Source organism: Gekko japonicus, unplaced genomic scaffold (genome assembly GCF_001447785.1).
Source record: "Gekko japonicus isolate JY-2015 unplaced genomic scaffold, Gekko_japonicus_V1.1 scaffold256, whole genome shotgun sequence".
In the NCBI taxonomy this organism is placed as follows: Eukaryota; Metazoa; Chordata; class Lepidosauria; order Squamata; family Gekkonidae; genus Gekko; species Gekko japonicus.
Genome location: NW_015161412.1, coordinates 1,016,694 through 1,034,725, shown reverse-complemented (window position 1 = coordinate 1,034,725; position 18,032 = coordinate 1,016,694). Strand labels below are relative to the sequence as shown.

The window sequence follows — 18,032 nt, the reverse complement described above, 5'->3', positions numbered from 1 at the left end:
TAGTCCCTCCAGTCCAGTATTGTCTACTGCTCGAGAATTATTCTCATAACCCATGAAAGAGCCTGCATGCGTAGGAATTGTGCGCGCATAGCTCTGTTTGCACCACTGAAGTTTCAGCTTTTTGCTGGACTCCTGATCAGGTAGAACATACACATACCATTTGTATGTGTGTAGGCTTTCACTGGTTTTGAGAAATGTGCATACGTGGTATGGGCCCATAACCCACCTATGTATGCAGACAGTAAACAACTTGTGTGTGCAGTCCAAGTATGTCTAACAGGCTACCTAGAGCAGACTGAGGGATATCCCCCCTCCAAATTCCTGAATCCAGGATTCTTACATTTTAGTCCGATGATGATAGTAGTAAGGTTTCCTTTGCTCGAAAGCCAGTCAAATCCGACTCTAGGGAGTGGTGCTCAACTCTATTTCTTTTCTGTGGTCATGTGCCCCGCATGACTAAACACCGAGGCGCACGGAATGCTGTTATCTTCCCATCAAAGTGGTACCTGTTTATCTACTTGCAATTTCTTGTTTTCAGACTGCTAGGTTAGCAGGAGCTGGGGCCAGAGATGGGAGCTCACTCCGTCATGTGGCACACTCGGGTCTTGAACTGCCGAGCTACCGACCTTCTGGTCTGCAGCTCAGCATCTTGACCTCTGAGCCACCGCTGCCCCGATGATAGTAGTACTTGCCTATAATACATGGGAATTGCTTTCAGGGTTTGCCTTGTGCTCTTGTCAGTACTTAGTGTGGGTTTCTCCTTGCGGTACTGGAATCAAATAGGTTATGAATGGAGTTGATTTTGTTTTGCAGCTCCACGCAAAGGACTTGAATAAGACCATTCAATACATGTTCAGTCACAAGAAGTACCAGAAGGTAAAATAGTGGCTATTTTTTGCAGACTTCAAAGAGGAATTAACTACTGTTTATGTAGGAAGTGCCTTCAACCACACCTGCCCCGGTGCTTAAGGGAAGGAAGAGGGTGTTGCAGCTGTGGAATCCTGGCTGATGGTTACTTTAAGTAAATCATAGGAAGGATCCTGTATTACAGCAGCAAACCACAGGATCATCCGTAGTCATTAGACACTTTATTTGGCCACGCCCAGAATACTCCCCTGGGAAACCTGAAAGGTGTCAGTAGAATATCTAGTCTGTAAGTTTGGAAGCATCCGTGTACGACCTGATCCTGTGCACATTTGCTCCAAAGGAAGACTTGCTAAATTCAGTGGCACTTACTCCCTCGTAAATGCTTGTCCCATAACAAGTCCTGTTGAACTAGATCAGACATCTTGAGTAAACCCACAAGGAACTCCAGCAGTCAGTTGTTTAGATTTAAAATTGTACAAATGAAGCATTTCCCAGAGAAATCCAGTTATTGAAGTTGTGTCACAGAGAACGGTGGTTTCGGCAGGCAGATGTTGTGGTTTTCAAAGTGAATTTGCATGACAAAAAGGAGAAGCTAGTCTGGAAGGTGGTTTTCGATACTATAGTCACACAAAGAAAAAAAAATGTAGCTGGAACATGTAGCTGCCCCAAGCTGTGGGAGCTGTGGCGCTTGACTAGCGGGAACTGTTGCCTGCAGACACAAGATGATAATGCTCCCCTTGTTGGGCGTGGTGGGGCTGGAGGAGAGAAAAGTGGGGGAGAAGTTTTTGCAAGTCTTGTGCCTAAAGACAGTTGTCTGCACAAGTGGTGTTTTCCTTCCTATTTGGCTTCTATTCCTAAAGGGATTAGTCCTACTTCTTTCTCTCCCCCCCCCCCCCAATTATCTCAATGTAAACTATTAACTTTCTCAGAAAAACCTGGGACTCCCCGTGGTAAAAATGTGCTTCCTGATTGTAAATTGCAGATGGTGTTTTACATTGAAGCTTGTGAATCTGGATCAATGATGGATGCTCTACCCGATGATATCAATGGTAAGTAATTGGCCAGCATTTGGGAACAGTCTCTGTTAGGCCTTCCCTGGTTGTGCTCAAGATAGTCAAATGCTGGGAGAAATCAGAAATCCGAGGTCAGAATTTATTTGGTTAGGGATTTTACCTTACCCCCCCCCCCCCCCCAAGCAGCTTATACAAATGCAAGTTAAATAAATAAATAGGAAAGGGGAAAAAAACACCCTGCAATAAGAAGTACAATGAAGACTGCAATGAAGATAGTACAGGCTGCAGCCCAGGCTGATCCTGGATCCACAGGACAAGCTCACTCTGTGCCGCAGACCGTGAGCTGAGGCTTAAATACCCACATTCAGGAAGGGAAATGGAAGCCAAGAGCTTGAGGGTTGCTGTATGTCTGGTGAAAGCAAAGGTTTCATAGCATGCCTGCTACCAGCCTGATGCTTCCCCCTTTGTACCAGGCAGAACGTTTCCAGTGGTTCTGAAAACTGAATGAGTCCTCGGAACGGGGCTCAGCTACCTCACAGTGTGCACACAAAAATGCTCACAATGCACACACAAAACCCCACACATTTTATTTTGTCACGTACTCAGAGGCTCTTCTGCACTTGCTAGACCTCTGACAGTCAAACAGGAGAGAAAGTTGCGAAAAGATGATATACAGTCCAAGAAAAACAATAACAACCAAAATTACCAATGAAATCCTTATTTCTGTTGAATTAAAGGTGTGATCTTAACACAAAGTAAAGTCCTTGATATTATCACAGTCAATCATTTTCAAAAGCTGTTTCAACTTGAGCTGTGGCTCATACCGAAGTACCATCAAGTTCTCTATTAACGTTTCTCCATTAGGATCCAGTCCTTAATTTTTCTGCCCCACGTTCAATAAATCATTAATCCAAGTACAGACTGTTGAAACAGCTTTTGAAACTGATTGACTGTGATAATATCAAGGACTTTACTTTGTGTTAAGATTACACCTTTAATTGCATTATATTACTGATTATAATTGTATTTACTGATTATAATTGTTCATTCAATAGAAATAAGAATAGCATGAGTAACTTTGGTTGCAATTGTTTTTCTTGGATTGTAGACCTCTGGCAGTGGCAGACCTCACAGAGAATTCCAGTACTCCAGGTCCCATTTGGAACCCCGCTGTTGATATTTTGTGAAAATAATGATGGTCTCCATTCTTAGGACCTAAGGGCTTTTCCGACTGAACCTTGGGTGCAGTTGGGTGCACTTTACCAACTGAGAAGGGCTTATTTAGCAACACAGTGACGGAGAGAGTAAATATTTGAATTTGGAGCCCTAATTAAAAGTTTGACAAGGCAAACCGAGGTCCATGTGTCCCTTTCTGGATTGGAGAAACACATTTCAATCCACGATGGCCACGGGAGTTCCAGCATTATACATGGGAGTCCTCTAACGCATTACTTCTTTTTGTGGACGGGGCCTTTCAAATGCATATAGAATTGTCAAACATGCCAGGTGAATGTGTTGACTTTAAACTGAAGTACTTCAGTTGAATTGGGTTGTAGATCCAGCTGTTATGCATAAGAACATAAAGAAGGGCCCACTGGATCAGACCAGTGATCATAGAATCATAGAGTTGGAAGCGACCTCCATCATCTATGCAGGAAGTTCACAAATACCTCCCCCCCACACCCCCAGTGACCCCTGCTCCATGCCCAGAAGATGGCAGAAAACCTCCAGGATCCCTGGCTGAACTGGCCTGGAGCAGATTGCTTCCTGACCCCAAACTGGCGATCTGCAATCCCCCGGGCATGTAAGAAAGGACCACGAGAACTAAGCACTGATGCAACCCTCCCTCTCATAATCTACCTGTGTTCACGGAGTCAGCATTGCTGTCAGATGGTCCATCTAGTCCAGCATCCTGTTTCATCCAGTGCCCAACCAGTTGCCTTAGAAGGCCAACAAAAGGTGTGGAAGCAAAGGCCTTCCCCTGATGTTGCCTTTTGGCAGCGGTATTTAGACGTTTATTGCTTCTGGACAGGGAAGACCCGTTTAGTGATCTTGGCTCATAGCCATTGTGAGACCTGTTCTCCATGAATCTGTCGAATCACCTTTTAATTCCATCTGTGCTTAGGGGCCCTCACTGTGTGTGTCTACGGGCAGTGAATCCCACAACTGAATTGCTTGTTGGCAACATAACTCACTACAGCAGACTAGCCACAGGGCATGATTCCACTGTGCTTTTCTGTTTTTGGTTTTGCAGTTTATGCCACTACAGCTGCCAATCCTAAGGAGTCGTCTTATGCATGCTACTATGATGAAAAGAGGCAAACCTACCTTGGGGACTGGTACAGTGTCAATTGGATGGAGGATTCTGACGTTGTGAGTCACTAAGATCTAAGGATATTGCTTTGTTTTAACAAAACTTTCTTTCTTTAAAGAATTCTGTTTGCTTTAGTAGCGATATGGGCAACTTTGTTCATTGCCGAGAGCGCCTTGGACTCTGGGAGTTGAGAAATGGTTACTTCTTTTGAGTGTTGGCTCTCCAAAGGGGTCTTGAACCCAAGTCTTCCCGTTGTAGTCTGGCACCCCGTAACCATGACACCACACCAGCTCAGTGCCGGCTGATGTAATCTGTGCAACCGGAGCCCCTCCCCCTTGGGTTCAATGAGGCCGTGACCATTTGCTACTCCCCCCCCCCATATACATACATGTTATCAGTGCAGTTTTAGGAATTTTCAGATCAATGTCAGTGTTGTACGGGGACTTTGGTACATATTTGTGATGCAGGAGGCTGCCAGGCAAAGAGAGGAACTCTTGAGAAAGAAAAGGTCAGAATCCAACCTAAAGAACAGCTCAGTTCTTGGGCTTGTAAAGGTTCGTCAGCACTTCTGTTCCATGGTATTGACAGGACGTGATTCATCTGCAGCTCTGCCTGAGGGATGCAGTTTTGTTTCCTCAGAATCACTTGTGTAATTCTTTGGACTCTACTAGCTGTGATTTTTCATCCTCAGAGCCCTTCCCCATCTTTTCCTTCCTTCTCACTCTTCCATATTCTTTCCTGTTTTCAGAGCAAGCATTTGTTAATTGTCACGGCCTTCAGCCTTTTAGACTAGATGCCCAGCGGGAGACACGTGATTATCTCTGTCCGCAAAACAACCCCTACAGGATAGCCAGTGCCCCACTGCCAAGCTGAGATTATTGATTTAGGTAGCAAATGTGTGTGCCGCCTCCAGAGCCCTGTTCAGACAGCTGACAGTGTAAAAATGTATAATAAGAACAACAACTGTAAAAAAAAAATCATCAGTGTTAAATAAGGTATAAGATGATGTAAACTTAAAACCCACATGAAAAGACGGAACAATTCAGTTAATCTTGGCTGAAGGGAATGTTTTGTCCTGGCACCTGAAGGGCAATAATGTGGGTGGCCAGGAGAGCCTGCAGGGGGAGGAATTGCTGATGCAAAAGGGGCCACTACTGCAAAAGCCCCGTCCTTGTTTGCCACCTGCCTCCCCTGTGCAGGGCAGGGCTTTGGAGGAGGATTTTAACTGGCAGGATGGACATTACGGGGAGCCAGATTTCTCTCTAAGTCCTGCATTCTGTATTGTGTGTCACACTAGAGTCGTGCATCATGCCTTGTTGTGAAACTGCAGGAGTTGCCATAATAAACAAACCTCTGTTCGATGTCTTTTCATCATCTTAACAGCTCTGCTGGATCTGGGGTAAAGCCCTACAAAACTTCTTTCTTTCCCATGAAGGATAATGGGGGAAAGGAATGCTATACGCAGCAAGGACAGGCCTTGAAACTCAGGCTTTAGTTGTGAAGCATGACCTTCAAGTTATTCATTCTGACTCCTCTTTGCAGCACAGAGGATAAAATAGGCACGGGGGGGAATGTTGGTAAAGCATCCACTTTGCATTCAGAAGGTACTACTGGGTTCAGCCCCCCCCCCCCCGGCATCTCTAGTTAAAAGGCTCAGCTAAGAGATGGCGTGGAAGGTCTCAACCCGGGAACCACTGCCCAGTCAGAGTAGACAGCACTGACCTTGATGGACCAATGTTCTGATTCAGTAACCCCGAACAAATGATCCCTCCATGCATTGAGTGCGCAGGGAAGGAGAGTGGGCATGAGCATGCTAGTCCTTGACTCCACGTGATCGCCAGCTTGTGGGCATGTTATCTGTGCTTGGAGGAAGCGCCTGCATGTTTGCACTTTCCCTGTGATCAGTAGCCCTGCTTTCTGAACACTGCTGATCACGGGGACATGTGGACACATCCTCCATCTGTAAACACCATGAACACGAGCCAGTGAGGGTGGGGCCAGCACACTTTTGCACCCTCTCCCTCCATGCGCAGTCAGTCGGTGTGCGGATGGGCTGTCCGTGCAGGGCTGGTATAAGGCAGCTTCATGGGTTCGATGGGAAGCTTCAGCTGCACCAGTTCCTAGACGCTGCTGGTTTACAGGAAGGTAAGAGTGTGAGAAGAGCCCTGCTGGGTCAGCCTCCCCGGGTTGGTTCTCCCCCCCCCCCCAGTAACTTGTATTTGGAAGTATACCAAACAAAGGAAAAGGGGGAAACAAACTCAATCCAAAATATACCAATAATGCTACAAGGGTCAAGCTCCCTCAAATAAGTATATATTTTGGTAACATTTTATTATATGGTGTACACAGTGGTGAAGATTAAAAGCATAAGGTCTGAAGAACATCAACATGAGCTTTACATAAGCTGTAGTCGTTTCACATACACAGTTGATGAATGTATCCAGTGATCAAAAAGACCATACGTGTTTCGGCCTCTAGGGCCTTCCTCAGTGGTCAGTAATGTGTACTGTTACAAAAAGACACACATTCAGAAGTTAATATGTAAATCCAGACCAGGCGTTGCTTTCTCATATGTTGTGTGGTTGCTGAAAGTTTATAAAGCAGGCCATGCTTTAACCCTAACCCATCTCGTGGTAACTGCACTCACACAACAAAATCTTTAATGATTTATAACAATCTGGTGTAAAATTTCCAATGTCTCTTTATGTGTGTGTCATCAACCAAGAGCTGCAATAAAGTGGCCAATAAAGTGATAGGACCTACTCAAGTGGTCCTATCCCTGTAAGTTAATTATGTGTTACGGGATTGAGTATTTTCTCTGATCTGTTCTGAATCTACTACCAGAGGTCATTTCAGGGGGGGGACGCGGGGGAATGCAGTTCCCCCGGGTGAGGTACGGGGGCGGGGCACATGACGAAGCCCCGCCCCCTGCTTCCGGCCGCCCCGCTTCCGGCCCTCATTCAGCCAGGAGGAGGCAGGAGAAGAGGGAGGGTAAGTTGCTTCCTCCCCGCCTCTCCCCACCCCTGCCTGCCTGGGGCCAGGGAGGGCCTTGGCGGGACTTCCTCGCACTCCCGCCGGCCTTGCAGGTCCACCGCCGGGCCCCTGATGTCAGGGGGTGTGGCATATGCTAATGAGTTATGCTAATGAGTTCCCCTAGCTCTTTTTCTACGAAATGACCCCTGTCTACTACCAATCGACGTCATTGCGAACTCCATAAGTTCTGTTACTGGGGGGGGGTCCTCCCTCCCTACTTGCTCTAGAAATTTCATATTTTTTATAATCCTCTAACCTTCCCCCCCCCCCCAACCCCAATCTTGCCTTGGTCATCTTTTGTTCTGAACTGAAACCGCTCCCAAATTCTTTTTAATGTTTTCTCACAAGAAAGCTGTTCTAGTCCCTTGATCATTTTAGTTTCCTTCTTCTGAACCTTTTACATCTTTAGAACATCCTTTTTGAAGTACGGGGTCTGTATGCAGTTTTCCAGGATGTTGTTGCACCATAGATCTGCACTAGGGAATTGTGAGAACTGACTATTTGATTGTTCGATCCCTTTCCTAAGAGGTGTTGTATTGTAGAGTATTGGAGGCTGGATGTAGGCCTCAGATGCCTGAAATAAGGACGTCCTTGAGCTAGTCCTGTACTTTAGACATGCCCTGGATAACTATTCATTGCTGTCTTCTCAACTGATCTTTCAGTACTGAACTACTGATTCATTGCATAGTTCTTGGACGTGAGGGGCTATTTTGTTCTCTGTCAGTGGGGGTTTTCTTCACTATTTGTAAGCTGATGACAGATGACCGGCTTCTCTCTTTCTCTCTCTCTCTTGCTTGCAGGAGGATTTGAAACGAGAAACTCTCCACAAGCAGTTTCAGTTGGTAAAACACCGCACCAACACCAGCCACGTGATGCAATATGGAAACAAAGTGAGTGCTTTGGTATCCAAGTGGGTTTCTGAAACCAGAATAAATTTGTCTTGTCCATTCCTCCAGTGCAATAAAAACAGGCCTGAAAAGCCATCAAGAGTTTCACAGCACTTGGACAGAGCTGTCTTTGTCTGTGGCTGAAGTTTTCGCTTCTAAAGCATGATTTGTGTTTATAGAAATGCAACTTTTTGCCATCAGCATCCTAAGCCTTGGTACTGGAAAAGTGAAAAGAAATTAAAGGAAAACCCTTTTGTGTGTGTGTGTGTGTGTGTGTGTGTGTGTATGTTAATGAGTATTTGAGGGGACTGTTGCTCTTTCTTCTTTTTTAAAAAGCATCCTAGTAAAGTAGGTTAGGCTGAGAAATAATGACTGCTGAAGTCCCCCAGTATGAGATTCTTGGCTAAGCCAGGATTTCAACCCAGAATGCTAGTGTGGCATAATGGTTAGAGGTGTCAGCTTGTGCCTTGGGGAGCTTTGGGTTCAAATCCTAGCTCACCATGGAGCTGATTCTGTTGACTAGTCATTCTCTCTTAGCCTAATCTTTCTCATGGGGTTACTGTGAGGATAAATGGAGGAAGAGTAAAAAATGCATGCTAGCCTGAGTTCCTTGGATGGCTAAAATTGTCATAATTAAATAAAATTAATTTCCCCCAGTCTAAATCTAGCTCTCAAGGCACTACACCTTCTGCCTCTATCTCTATTACTTGCCTGCTTTAGAGTGCGGTCCTAGGCAGAGTTATGCCAGTCCAAACCTACTGATTACCAAGGCCTTAGACTAGAGTAACTCAACCTAGGATTGCACCACACAAAACTCTGTGAACCGCAACAGCTTCTCAGCCTAAAGTCTCGCTGGGGAGAAAGCAGCAGTCACTGCTATTGACTTTTAGACCCTGCTTGTTTTTCAGAGAGCTCACAGTCCTCTAAGCTGTGGAGTCTTGTGAGCAGAAATTCTACTTTGTGGGCTACTGGCATTAAAGCTGTGAGTGAGAGATTTGGCTACTGCATAACTCAGTTTGCTCCGGAGCCCATCCTTCCTGAGCTAAGACAGACATGTGTGAGCCGGAGGCTAAAAGTCTGTGAGCTGGCTCACACTAACTCAGCTTAGAGGGAACACTGCTCAGAGTGGATCCCCTGTGCTTCCCAGGCAGCCTCCCATCCAGGCAGTTTAGAGGGCTCAAATGGCTAACCCGCAGCGGTAGAACGTTGTGTTCTCTGTGTTTGGATCACCGTCTGGGCCACGGCTGCTTCCTGTCCTGTCTGCAGCGTCCTCTGTTTGCAGAGCCGGGAGCGTCTTTTCCCCCAGTCTCCTTGAACTAGCCACATGTTAAGAACATAAGAGATGCCAATGTTGGATCAGGCCAAAGGCCCATCCAGTCCAACACTCTGTATCACACAGTGGCCAGAAATACCAGGTGCCATCAGGAGGTCCACCAGTGGGGCCAGGACATTAGAAGCCTGATGTTCAGCCTGACGTGCCCCATGATGGCAAAGCTGTTCCCTGCGGACGCCCGCCATCTCAAGGCATGCAGTTTGAGTCCTCCCTATATACGCTTGTAATATTACTCCAGTATAGGGTTCCAGCCAGGTCTGAATAAGGATGCGGAAGGACTGGGCTAAATCCAGGAAAGATTGACTGTGGAATGGGTTTTGTCTGCCAGCCTAAACCTGGAGAGCTGCCACCAGGCAGAGGAGATGATCCCAAGCCTCTAGGCTTGCCACGGTATAAGCCAATGGGCTTGCTCGGTGTGAGGCAGTGCTGTGCTTCATGGTGTGATTTCAGTGATCGAATGAAACTGAAGATTGTAGTCCACCATGAACCTTTGACGGAGCACTGAAAAGTCTCAAGCAAGCATTGTGAAGCGTTAGAAAACTTATGTGCTGAATAGGTCCAGTTCTGTTCCACTTACATGGAGTATTTTTTTATGTCTCTCTCCCCCCCCCCCCCCGCTTTTTCCTTGCAGACCATCTCTCACTTGAAAGTGGTGCAGTTCCAGGGCACAGGCAAAGCTGACAGCGCCCCCATTTCCCTGCCCCCTGTAAGCAACTATGACCTCACGCCAAATCCCGACGTGCCTCTTGCGATCTTGAAGCACAAGTTGAGGGCCACCAATGACTTGTCTAAAGGAAAGGCCATCATAGAAGAGATCAACGTACTTCTCACGGTGAGAATGAAGCCTTGTGAATTGTGCCAATACATGTGGCGTGAACGGCACCGATACCTTGGGCGCTCCTTGGCATCGCTTTGCTGTTTATCCCTGTTGGAACGGACAGTTCAGGACACAGGGCTTTACCTACACAGATAAAACCATTACTTTCAGCGAATTGTGTTGGTTAATGTTTAGCTGGTGTGACTGCAGTACTTGCTATTTGACAGTATTTAATATCCGGTGGCATTTATTGATCTAAAGTATTTCTCTGCTGCTTTTCTGTATACAGAGAGAGAGAGAGAGAGAGAGAGAGAGAGAGAGAGAACCGTAAATGTTAAAACCAGCAACTACATATCTTCAGACAGACAGCACAGCAGGCCCAGTTTCCAAAAGCCCTCTTAAATAGTTCGGTCTTACTCGGGAGGGGGGGGCATCTAAGGAGTCACTGGAGGCCGCACCACATTTAATGAAAGATTGTGTCTGACTTGTGTCTGACAACTGCGTTGCCTCTCTGGCACTCTTTTGAGAGTTGGCCAGTTAAGAGCTGTGGTATCTGTCACTGGACAAACACCAGCCTAGTCAGAAGGCTGCCCACGAGTGAGGTACGCCCACTTTTAAATTTTGGCACAAAATTTCAGTTCAAAACTTCACTGTATTTTGAAATGAATGTTTCAGCTCTGCAGTCTCTCGCCTTTTCTCCCTTTCTCTCCCCCCCACCCGCCCCCCTCTCAATAAGATGATTGCCATGCTCTATTCTGAAAGTATCTTACCTGGGAGGATAAGAGACCTGATTTGACCTTGTGCCTACCCCCAGCTTTTAGTGCTGACTACATTGTCCATTGGTTAAGGGTTTCACAAAAGAACTGGAGCCACCGTAGGTCAGCGCCTGGGACGGTGAACAGTAATCACAGAGTAACCGTCCTCCCTATGGTATCCTTTGGTATGTGCAAGAGCCAGTTCTGTGAACGGCTCAAAATGTGCTCAGAGAGATTGTTTCTAGGGATGTCTTAATTCTCATATAAGGCTCAGTCTTCCGTAATTCCGAATTCTGCATTCAGAAATGTCTGGTTCTCTTATGGGAATGACTTACAAAGTCTAGTGGACTTGCACACTGGTTGCAAAGCCTAGGTTAAGCAGCATTAGAATTTAGCATTTTTAACAGAAGTTAGCAGCTTGACAGGCACATGCATGTTTGGAGGTTATCAGGTATGTACAAACAGGAGACGCGGACCGGGTGCTGCTGAGTCCAGGAAGTGGCATTTAGAGGCCGATGGCCCTCCTACACGTCTGGTTTTGGAATCTTTAGCAGAAACTGCCCACACAAAGTCTCTCTCTTTCATGGGTGTGTTAAACATGGAAGTCTTTCACAGGTGCTGCTAGGCTGCAGTTCAGAAGCGTGGCTTTCTCCCTTGAACAACTGGTTTGATCAAAGCTGCTTAAACTTCTTTTTGAGCTTAGAAATTTTACAAGGGTAGCCTGTGGGTAGCTCCAAGAAAAATCCTGGTGTGCATGTGGACGTCTCTGTTTTTGCTCCATCAGTCCCCACCCAAAGTTACCTGAAGGTATAAAATCTTCATTCCCCCCGCCCCCCCGGGCTTGAGTTGTTAGCTGAGAATCAGAAATGCAGTTGTGCACCATATGAAAGCCCTGGCACAAAAATGTCACCATTTCTGACGTGGAGTCCCACCCCCTCCATGTACCAATGAGAAATTGTTTGTCGTCTATCTGTACAGACCGAGCCGTCCCTTAGAACTGATTGCCCAAAAGGATCTGAAAGAACACCAGATTGCCTTTTAAGTAGGATTTTGACCGGCTTTCTTGCCACCCATCTTTCAGAGCCCACGAGGAAATCATGATCTCATTTCTTATCCTCTTTTTTACAGTCCAGACGCCTAATCCAAGATTCCATGTACAAGACTGTATACTTTATAACCAACTCCTCAGAGCAGACAGAGAAAATTTTATCCAAGAGGATGGACCTTAGCAATCATGACTGCTACCAGCCTGCTGCGAATCACTTCAAAAAGCGTTGCTTCAACTGGCACAATCCTCAGGTAGGTCCGCTTGAAACCAGGGGTCATTTCAGGCATTGGGTTTTTAGCGTTCCCCTATCCTTAGTGAGGAGCTGCGGTGGCTCAAGTGGTTAAGACGCTGAACTGCAGGCTGTGGAAGGTCAGTAGTTCAGCAGTTCGAGACCCGAGTGTGCCGCATGACGGAGTGAGCTCCCGTCTCTAGTTCCAGCTCCTGCCAACCTAGCAGTTCGGAAGCAAGAAATTGCAAGTAGGTAAATAGGGACCACTTTGGTGGGAAGGTAACAGCGTTCCGTGCGCCTTGGTGTATAGTCATGCCGGCCACATGACCACGGAAACGTCTTCGGACAGCGCTGGCTCTTCGGCTTTGAAACGGAGATGAGCACCGCAACCCTAGAGTCGGATTCGACTGGCTTTCGAGCAAGGGAACCTTTATCCTTAGTGAAGCACCGCTCCTGTTCTTGGGCAAAGTATGCAGAATTGGAGGCCAGGTTCTTCCCTGCTGCTTGCTTTGTTGACAGGGAAAGGGCTGAGCCATTCTCAGCTGATGCAAGGGACACACATTTTTGTGCCCCTTAAGTTTGCCAGCTCAGTTGAATGTCATCGTCCGTCCCCCCCCCCCCCCCCCCCAGTGGAACATTAGCCTGTCCCCAGGACTGGAGCTCTTGGGCAGCAGAAGCCTCTGGCTGTCTCCCCTAAGGGAGTTTTGGAGGCTAAGTGGTCTGGTTGGAGCAGCCATGGAGCCCATCCCTCTGTGTCTCCCTATCAAAAGCGGGAAATGGCTTCAGGAAGGAGAAGTGAATCCCTGTCTGTGGAGCTTCCTGGAGCATGCCTGTTCCCTCTGGTGAGGCTCCGGGATTCACTTGACTTTGATCCTTGCAAACCGATTTGGGGGCCAAAGGTTGCTTCCTTTTGCGGGTGGAGAGGGTTTTCTCACCACAGCTATCATGTTCCTTTGTTTAAGCCATTTGAGTTAAATATTCCATTTGACTCCCCCCCAAAGTAGAATACATTTTTGTTTTGCTTACATAAAATATGCTGTATAGTCGAAGGGGGGGGGGATCTTAAATTGGATTCATCCCTGGCATGACATTTGGGGTCCAGAGAGTGCACCTGTTTGAAATGCAGGAAGTTGCTCTAACTTTCCAACAGGAAGAAATGAGGTTAGCAGCACCTGGAGATTCTCTGATGCTACAGAAATGAGATTAATACCGTCTCTGAGATTCTTTGATGCTGCAGTTTGGGTTGAGAAGGTCATGGTTGGAAGGCATCTGGTGCAGCCCACTTTGCTGAAGCTGAGCAGGCCTGGGTCTATTCAATACCAGGATGGGAGAGATCTCCGGAGTGGGATGGGGTATCCTGGATGGGGAGATCTCCTGGGGGGTATCCTGTGCCTCCCAACTGACTTTCCCAGGAGTAGAAAAGGGGGGATGTAAATTTGGGAGATAACCTTTAAAAAAAAAAAAAAGGATCACCTTTGTCCTGCTTATTACCTTTCAGTATGAATATGCTCTGAGACAGCTGTATGTTTTGGTCAACGTCTGTGAACTGGGATATCCCATTGACAGGTAATTATCCTACACACAGTGGAGGTTGGGGGAGCAGTTTAAAGGTGATAATGAAACTCAGCAACATCTGTTGGTACTGGCTGGCTTTGAGTCCAGTAGCAACGTAAAAACCCAACAAGACTTCCAGGGGATAAGCTTTCAAGAGTCAAAGGTCCCTTGGTCTTTAAGGTGCTATTGGACTGGAATCTTGCTCTTCTATCGTAGAAACTGTGGCTTAGTGGTAGAGCATCCGCTTTGCATGCAGAAGGTCCCAGGTTCAAGCCCTGGCATCTCTAGCTAAAAGGTTTCCGGTGATGGATGATGTGAAAAACCTCTGCCTGAGACTCTAGAAGAGAGCTGCTGCCAGTCAGAGGAAAACCAACATACAACAAGTACTGTGCACAGATGATTATAACATATCATAAATAATTTTATATTTTTCAAAAAATATTTTACAATAATTTCTTCATATATAATAAATCATCTTAAAATATCAATAATCATCTCCAAGAATCTCAAAAGCTATTGTACAACCTTTAATAATAGTCCTCCTCTGTTAAATACAAGTCTCAAAAGGGAGGACTCCTTAAAGTCTCTTTATAACATGTGCTCGTGTCTTCCTCCACATATATAATAAATCATCTTAATCAAAAATATCAAAAATCATCTCCACGAATCTCAAAAGCTATTGTACAACCTTTAATAATAGTCCTCCTCTGTTAAATACGAGTTTCAAAAGGGAGGACTCCTTAAAGTCTCTTTATAACATGTGCTCGTGTCTTCCTCCAACAGAGGTCCAGATATCCTTCTGTTTCCGAATCTTCCTCAGGGAGTTCAACAATAATTTTCAGCACAAGCCACATACTAGCATACAAGATAGCAAGAACAGAATAGGTTACAATGCTAGTAATCTCATATTAGAAGAGTCTCAAAGAAGTGAAAAGTTCTTACCCAAAGTTTTAATCCAAAATTCTCTTCAATGAACGCTGCAAAAAATTTTTTGATGAGCTACAAGCACATGTTATAAAGAGACTTTAAGGAGTCCTCCCTTTTGAAACTTGTATTTAACAGAGGAGGACTATTATTAAAGGTTGTACAATAGCTTTTGAGATTCTTGGAGATGATTTTTGATATTTTAAGATGATTTATTACATATGTAGAAATTATTGTAAAAATATTTTTCAAAAAATATAAAATTATTTATGATATGTTATAATTATCTGTACACGGTACTTGTTGTATGTTGGTTTTCCTACTTACCGTGGGTCCTTGTTTGGTTTTGTGTTTTGCCAGTCAGAGGAGGCAATACTGATCTTGATAGATCACTGGTATTATCCAGCATAAGGCAGCTTCCTGAGTTCTGTTTGTCACAGCTCTTAACTTTCTTTTGCAGAATTCTGTTGGCCATGGATAAAGTGTGTTGAAAATTCAGCCTTGTGAGAAAAGACAGCTGACAGGAACCAGAGCAGGAATTCCTACAAAGCGAAGAGAGGTTGGCTACGTGCATCCACAGAGGGAATAAATTACAGTGGAAGCTCTCATGGACACCTCTAATCAGATTCTGCACTTTAAAGCATTGAATGAACGAACGAATGAATGAAAAATGTTAAGATGCTCTTCAGGGATTTGTGTCATTCCGGAAGCACTTTCAGAAGGCCCCTGGAGTCAGCCAGTTCATCAGTATCTTTACATTTGGAATGCATATTCATTGCTTGATTATTTTCCCCCCATGTGATATGAATACTTTCACTACATGAGTGTGTTTTGGTTTTAACTTGATTTCAATCTTGTACTCAGTTTTTTGGTGAGAATTAGCTGGGGAACAGCCTGTGATGAATACTATTTCCTGATTTTTTTATATATATAATTGAAAAGTAATACTTAAATGACTGTACAAGGATGCACAGCGAGTTATTTTGTCCATTGGCACAAGAATAAAAGGCCACAGTTTGTTCCTCAACCTTTACAAACTGAAATAAAGAACATGTATATATTTTAATGATTTTATGCTTTCGAACATTTGGGTTTACAAGTAAATAAAAAAGCAAATCCCGTTTGGGGATAGAGATTATTCCTCTTCTCTCTCTCCCTGCCTCCTTTCCCCTGCCCTCCAGGGTTGTCTATTGCTTCTTTGTGTTTTTGATTCCTATGTAATTGTATGTTTACACGATTTGTTGAGAGACTTGTGCAGTATTTGGAGGAACCTGTGAATAAAGGAAGTTGATGAGATAATTCTGGGATTATTTAAACTTGTTCTTCAGTGAGTGGGATTTGATCTTTTGAAAGTTCACAGCCTCGTGACACTTGGTGTATCAAGCTGTTTTGGGTGGGTGGGAGGGAGGGGGCTGGGTTTCCTCAGAGGTTCCTTGAGGAGGTCAGAGGTGGCAAACCAGCTTTCAAGAAAGGCAGTGATAAGAATATACGGAGCCGCCTTGACTAGAGTTAGACCATCTGGTTTAATACTGTCTGCAGCTTCAGTTGTGATCTCTCCCCGATAGCTCGTCTTGTCGTTACTACTATTCCCACACGATATCAGGACATAATATTTATTTAGCATGTTTTTATCCCACCCTTTCCTCCAAGGGGCTCAGGATGGCATACATTATCTCCACACACCCCATTTCCCCCTTCAGGACAAACACGTAAGGAAGCTTTGGCTAAGGAACAGTGACCCAAGGTCACTGGATTAGGAGTAGGGAGACCTGGGTCTGAGACTCTGCCCATTGCACTACATTGGCCATTCCCTGCTGTGTGGGCTCAGTCTAGTCTACACAGGGTGCTTGCAAAGCCCAACCAGGCCATTGCTCTGCATGAGCCAGAATGTGCCCTTGGCTTTCTCTCCAACATCCAGGAAATGTGAAGGCACAAACGCATGGATTCCTTAGCAGGCAGATTTTCAAGGGGGTGGGGAGCCTTGAAGACCCTAAACTGGCTGTTTGGGTAGGGATGCCAGTCTCCAGGTGGGATCTGGGGATCGCCTGGAATTAAAGCTCATCTCCAGACTACAGAGATCAGTTCCACTGGAGAAAATGGCTGCTTTGGAGGGTGGCTTCTAGGACATTGTATCCTACTGAGGTCCCTGTCCTCCCCAGGCTCCATCCCCAAATCTCCAGGAGTTTCCACACCTGGATCTGGTGACCCTATGTTTGGACCAGGGGTAACATCAGCAGAAGCTTGTTCTCCACCCTTTCTTAAAGAGAACCGCCCACTCTCGTCATGATGTATGCTCCATTTACAACTGCTTTTCAGTATGGTGCAGCTCTGCTTCAACAGTTGTAAGTCTGTTTCTTCGCTCCTTTTACTACACCAGGTGAAAATGAGGCTGTCGGATGACACTGGGACATTAATAGCCTGTGTAGGAGTCTCCTTGTGAGTACAGTCAAGCTTCCTATTAAGCTGTTTTGTTATAGTGCTCTGGGCTGGGCGTGATCTATAATAATAATAAAAAGGACATGTGTGTCATCCATTTGCTTGGGCAAGTATAACTCTCCAGAAAATCAACCTAGATTCCTCAGAATTGGCCGCCCACTTCAGGATGATCTTGGGAGCCGCAGAGCCCAAAGTGAACACACTGACTCTGAATACCTGTGGCACACACCTGTGCTACTGGCAGTGGAAGCCACAGGTTAGTTGTTCAAACCCAGGAAGAGTGGAGGCAGGACAGACAGGGAGAGTGGAGAACATTCTGTCCACAAAACAAAGGCGGGGCTAACGTCTCTGAGCTATCAGAGCTAGTGTGGTGGTGTAGGTGGAGTCAGACTAGGATCTGGGTCCCCCAGGTTCAAATCCCCGCCCGTGCCGTGGGGTCTTGCTAGGTGACTTGAACCAGTCACTCTCTCGCAGCTGAACCTACCTGAAAGGAGCTGTTGTGAGGATGAAAATGGAAAAGGGGAGAATGCTGTAAACCACTTTAGATCCCCACTGGAGGAAAAAGTGATGTATAAATGAAGTAAATCTGTGACAGTTGAAGTACCAAGAGGGGATGGGTGTTTCTGAGTTAATCTGGGCCTGTATGTTAAAGCCTTTACATAAAACTGTATGGTGCAGGCAACACAGAGGGTGCGTTCAGACGGGGGCTTTACATCGGTATAGGTGCCGGTTGCAATCGGTGTACTCACCGGCGTTCAGACGGGGAACATCTGCCTCCTGTCCCTAACCGGTGTAAACCGTTTGCACTCTGCCACTAGGTCC

The 18,032-nt window shown here is 45.8% G+C and overlaps 1 protein-coding gene across 1 annotated transcript in view; it reads left to right on the top strand.

Moving 5' to 3' along the window:
* Nucleotides 1-16,043, top strand: part of LGMN (legumain) — a 46,863-nt gene extending 30,820 nt beyond the window's left edge. Inside the window, exons 7-14 of the mRNA XM_015427166.1 lie at nucleotides 814-876; nucleotides 1,850-1,916; nucleotides 4,135-4,253; nucleotides 8,028-8,117; nucleotides 10,079-10,279; nucleotides 12,148-12,318; nucleotides 13,795-13,862; nucleotides 15,235-16,043. Coding sequence (XP_015282652.1) covers nucleotides 814-876; nucleotides 1,850-1,916; nucleotides 4,135-4,253; nucleotides 8,028-8,117; nucleotides 10,079-10,279; nucleotides 12,148-12,318; nucleotides 13,795-13,862; nucleotides 15,235-15,265 — 810 coding nt within the window. The 3' untranslated portion in view covers nucleotides 15,266-16,043. The remainder of the gene's footprint in view (nucleotides 1-813; nucleotides 877-1,849; nucleotides 1,917-4,134; nucleotides 4,254-8,027; nucleotides 8,118-10,078; nucleotides 10,280-12,147; nucleotides 12,319-13,794; nucleotides 13,863-15,234) is intronic.
* Nucleotides 16,044-18,032: the final 1,989 nt, after the last annotated feature.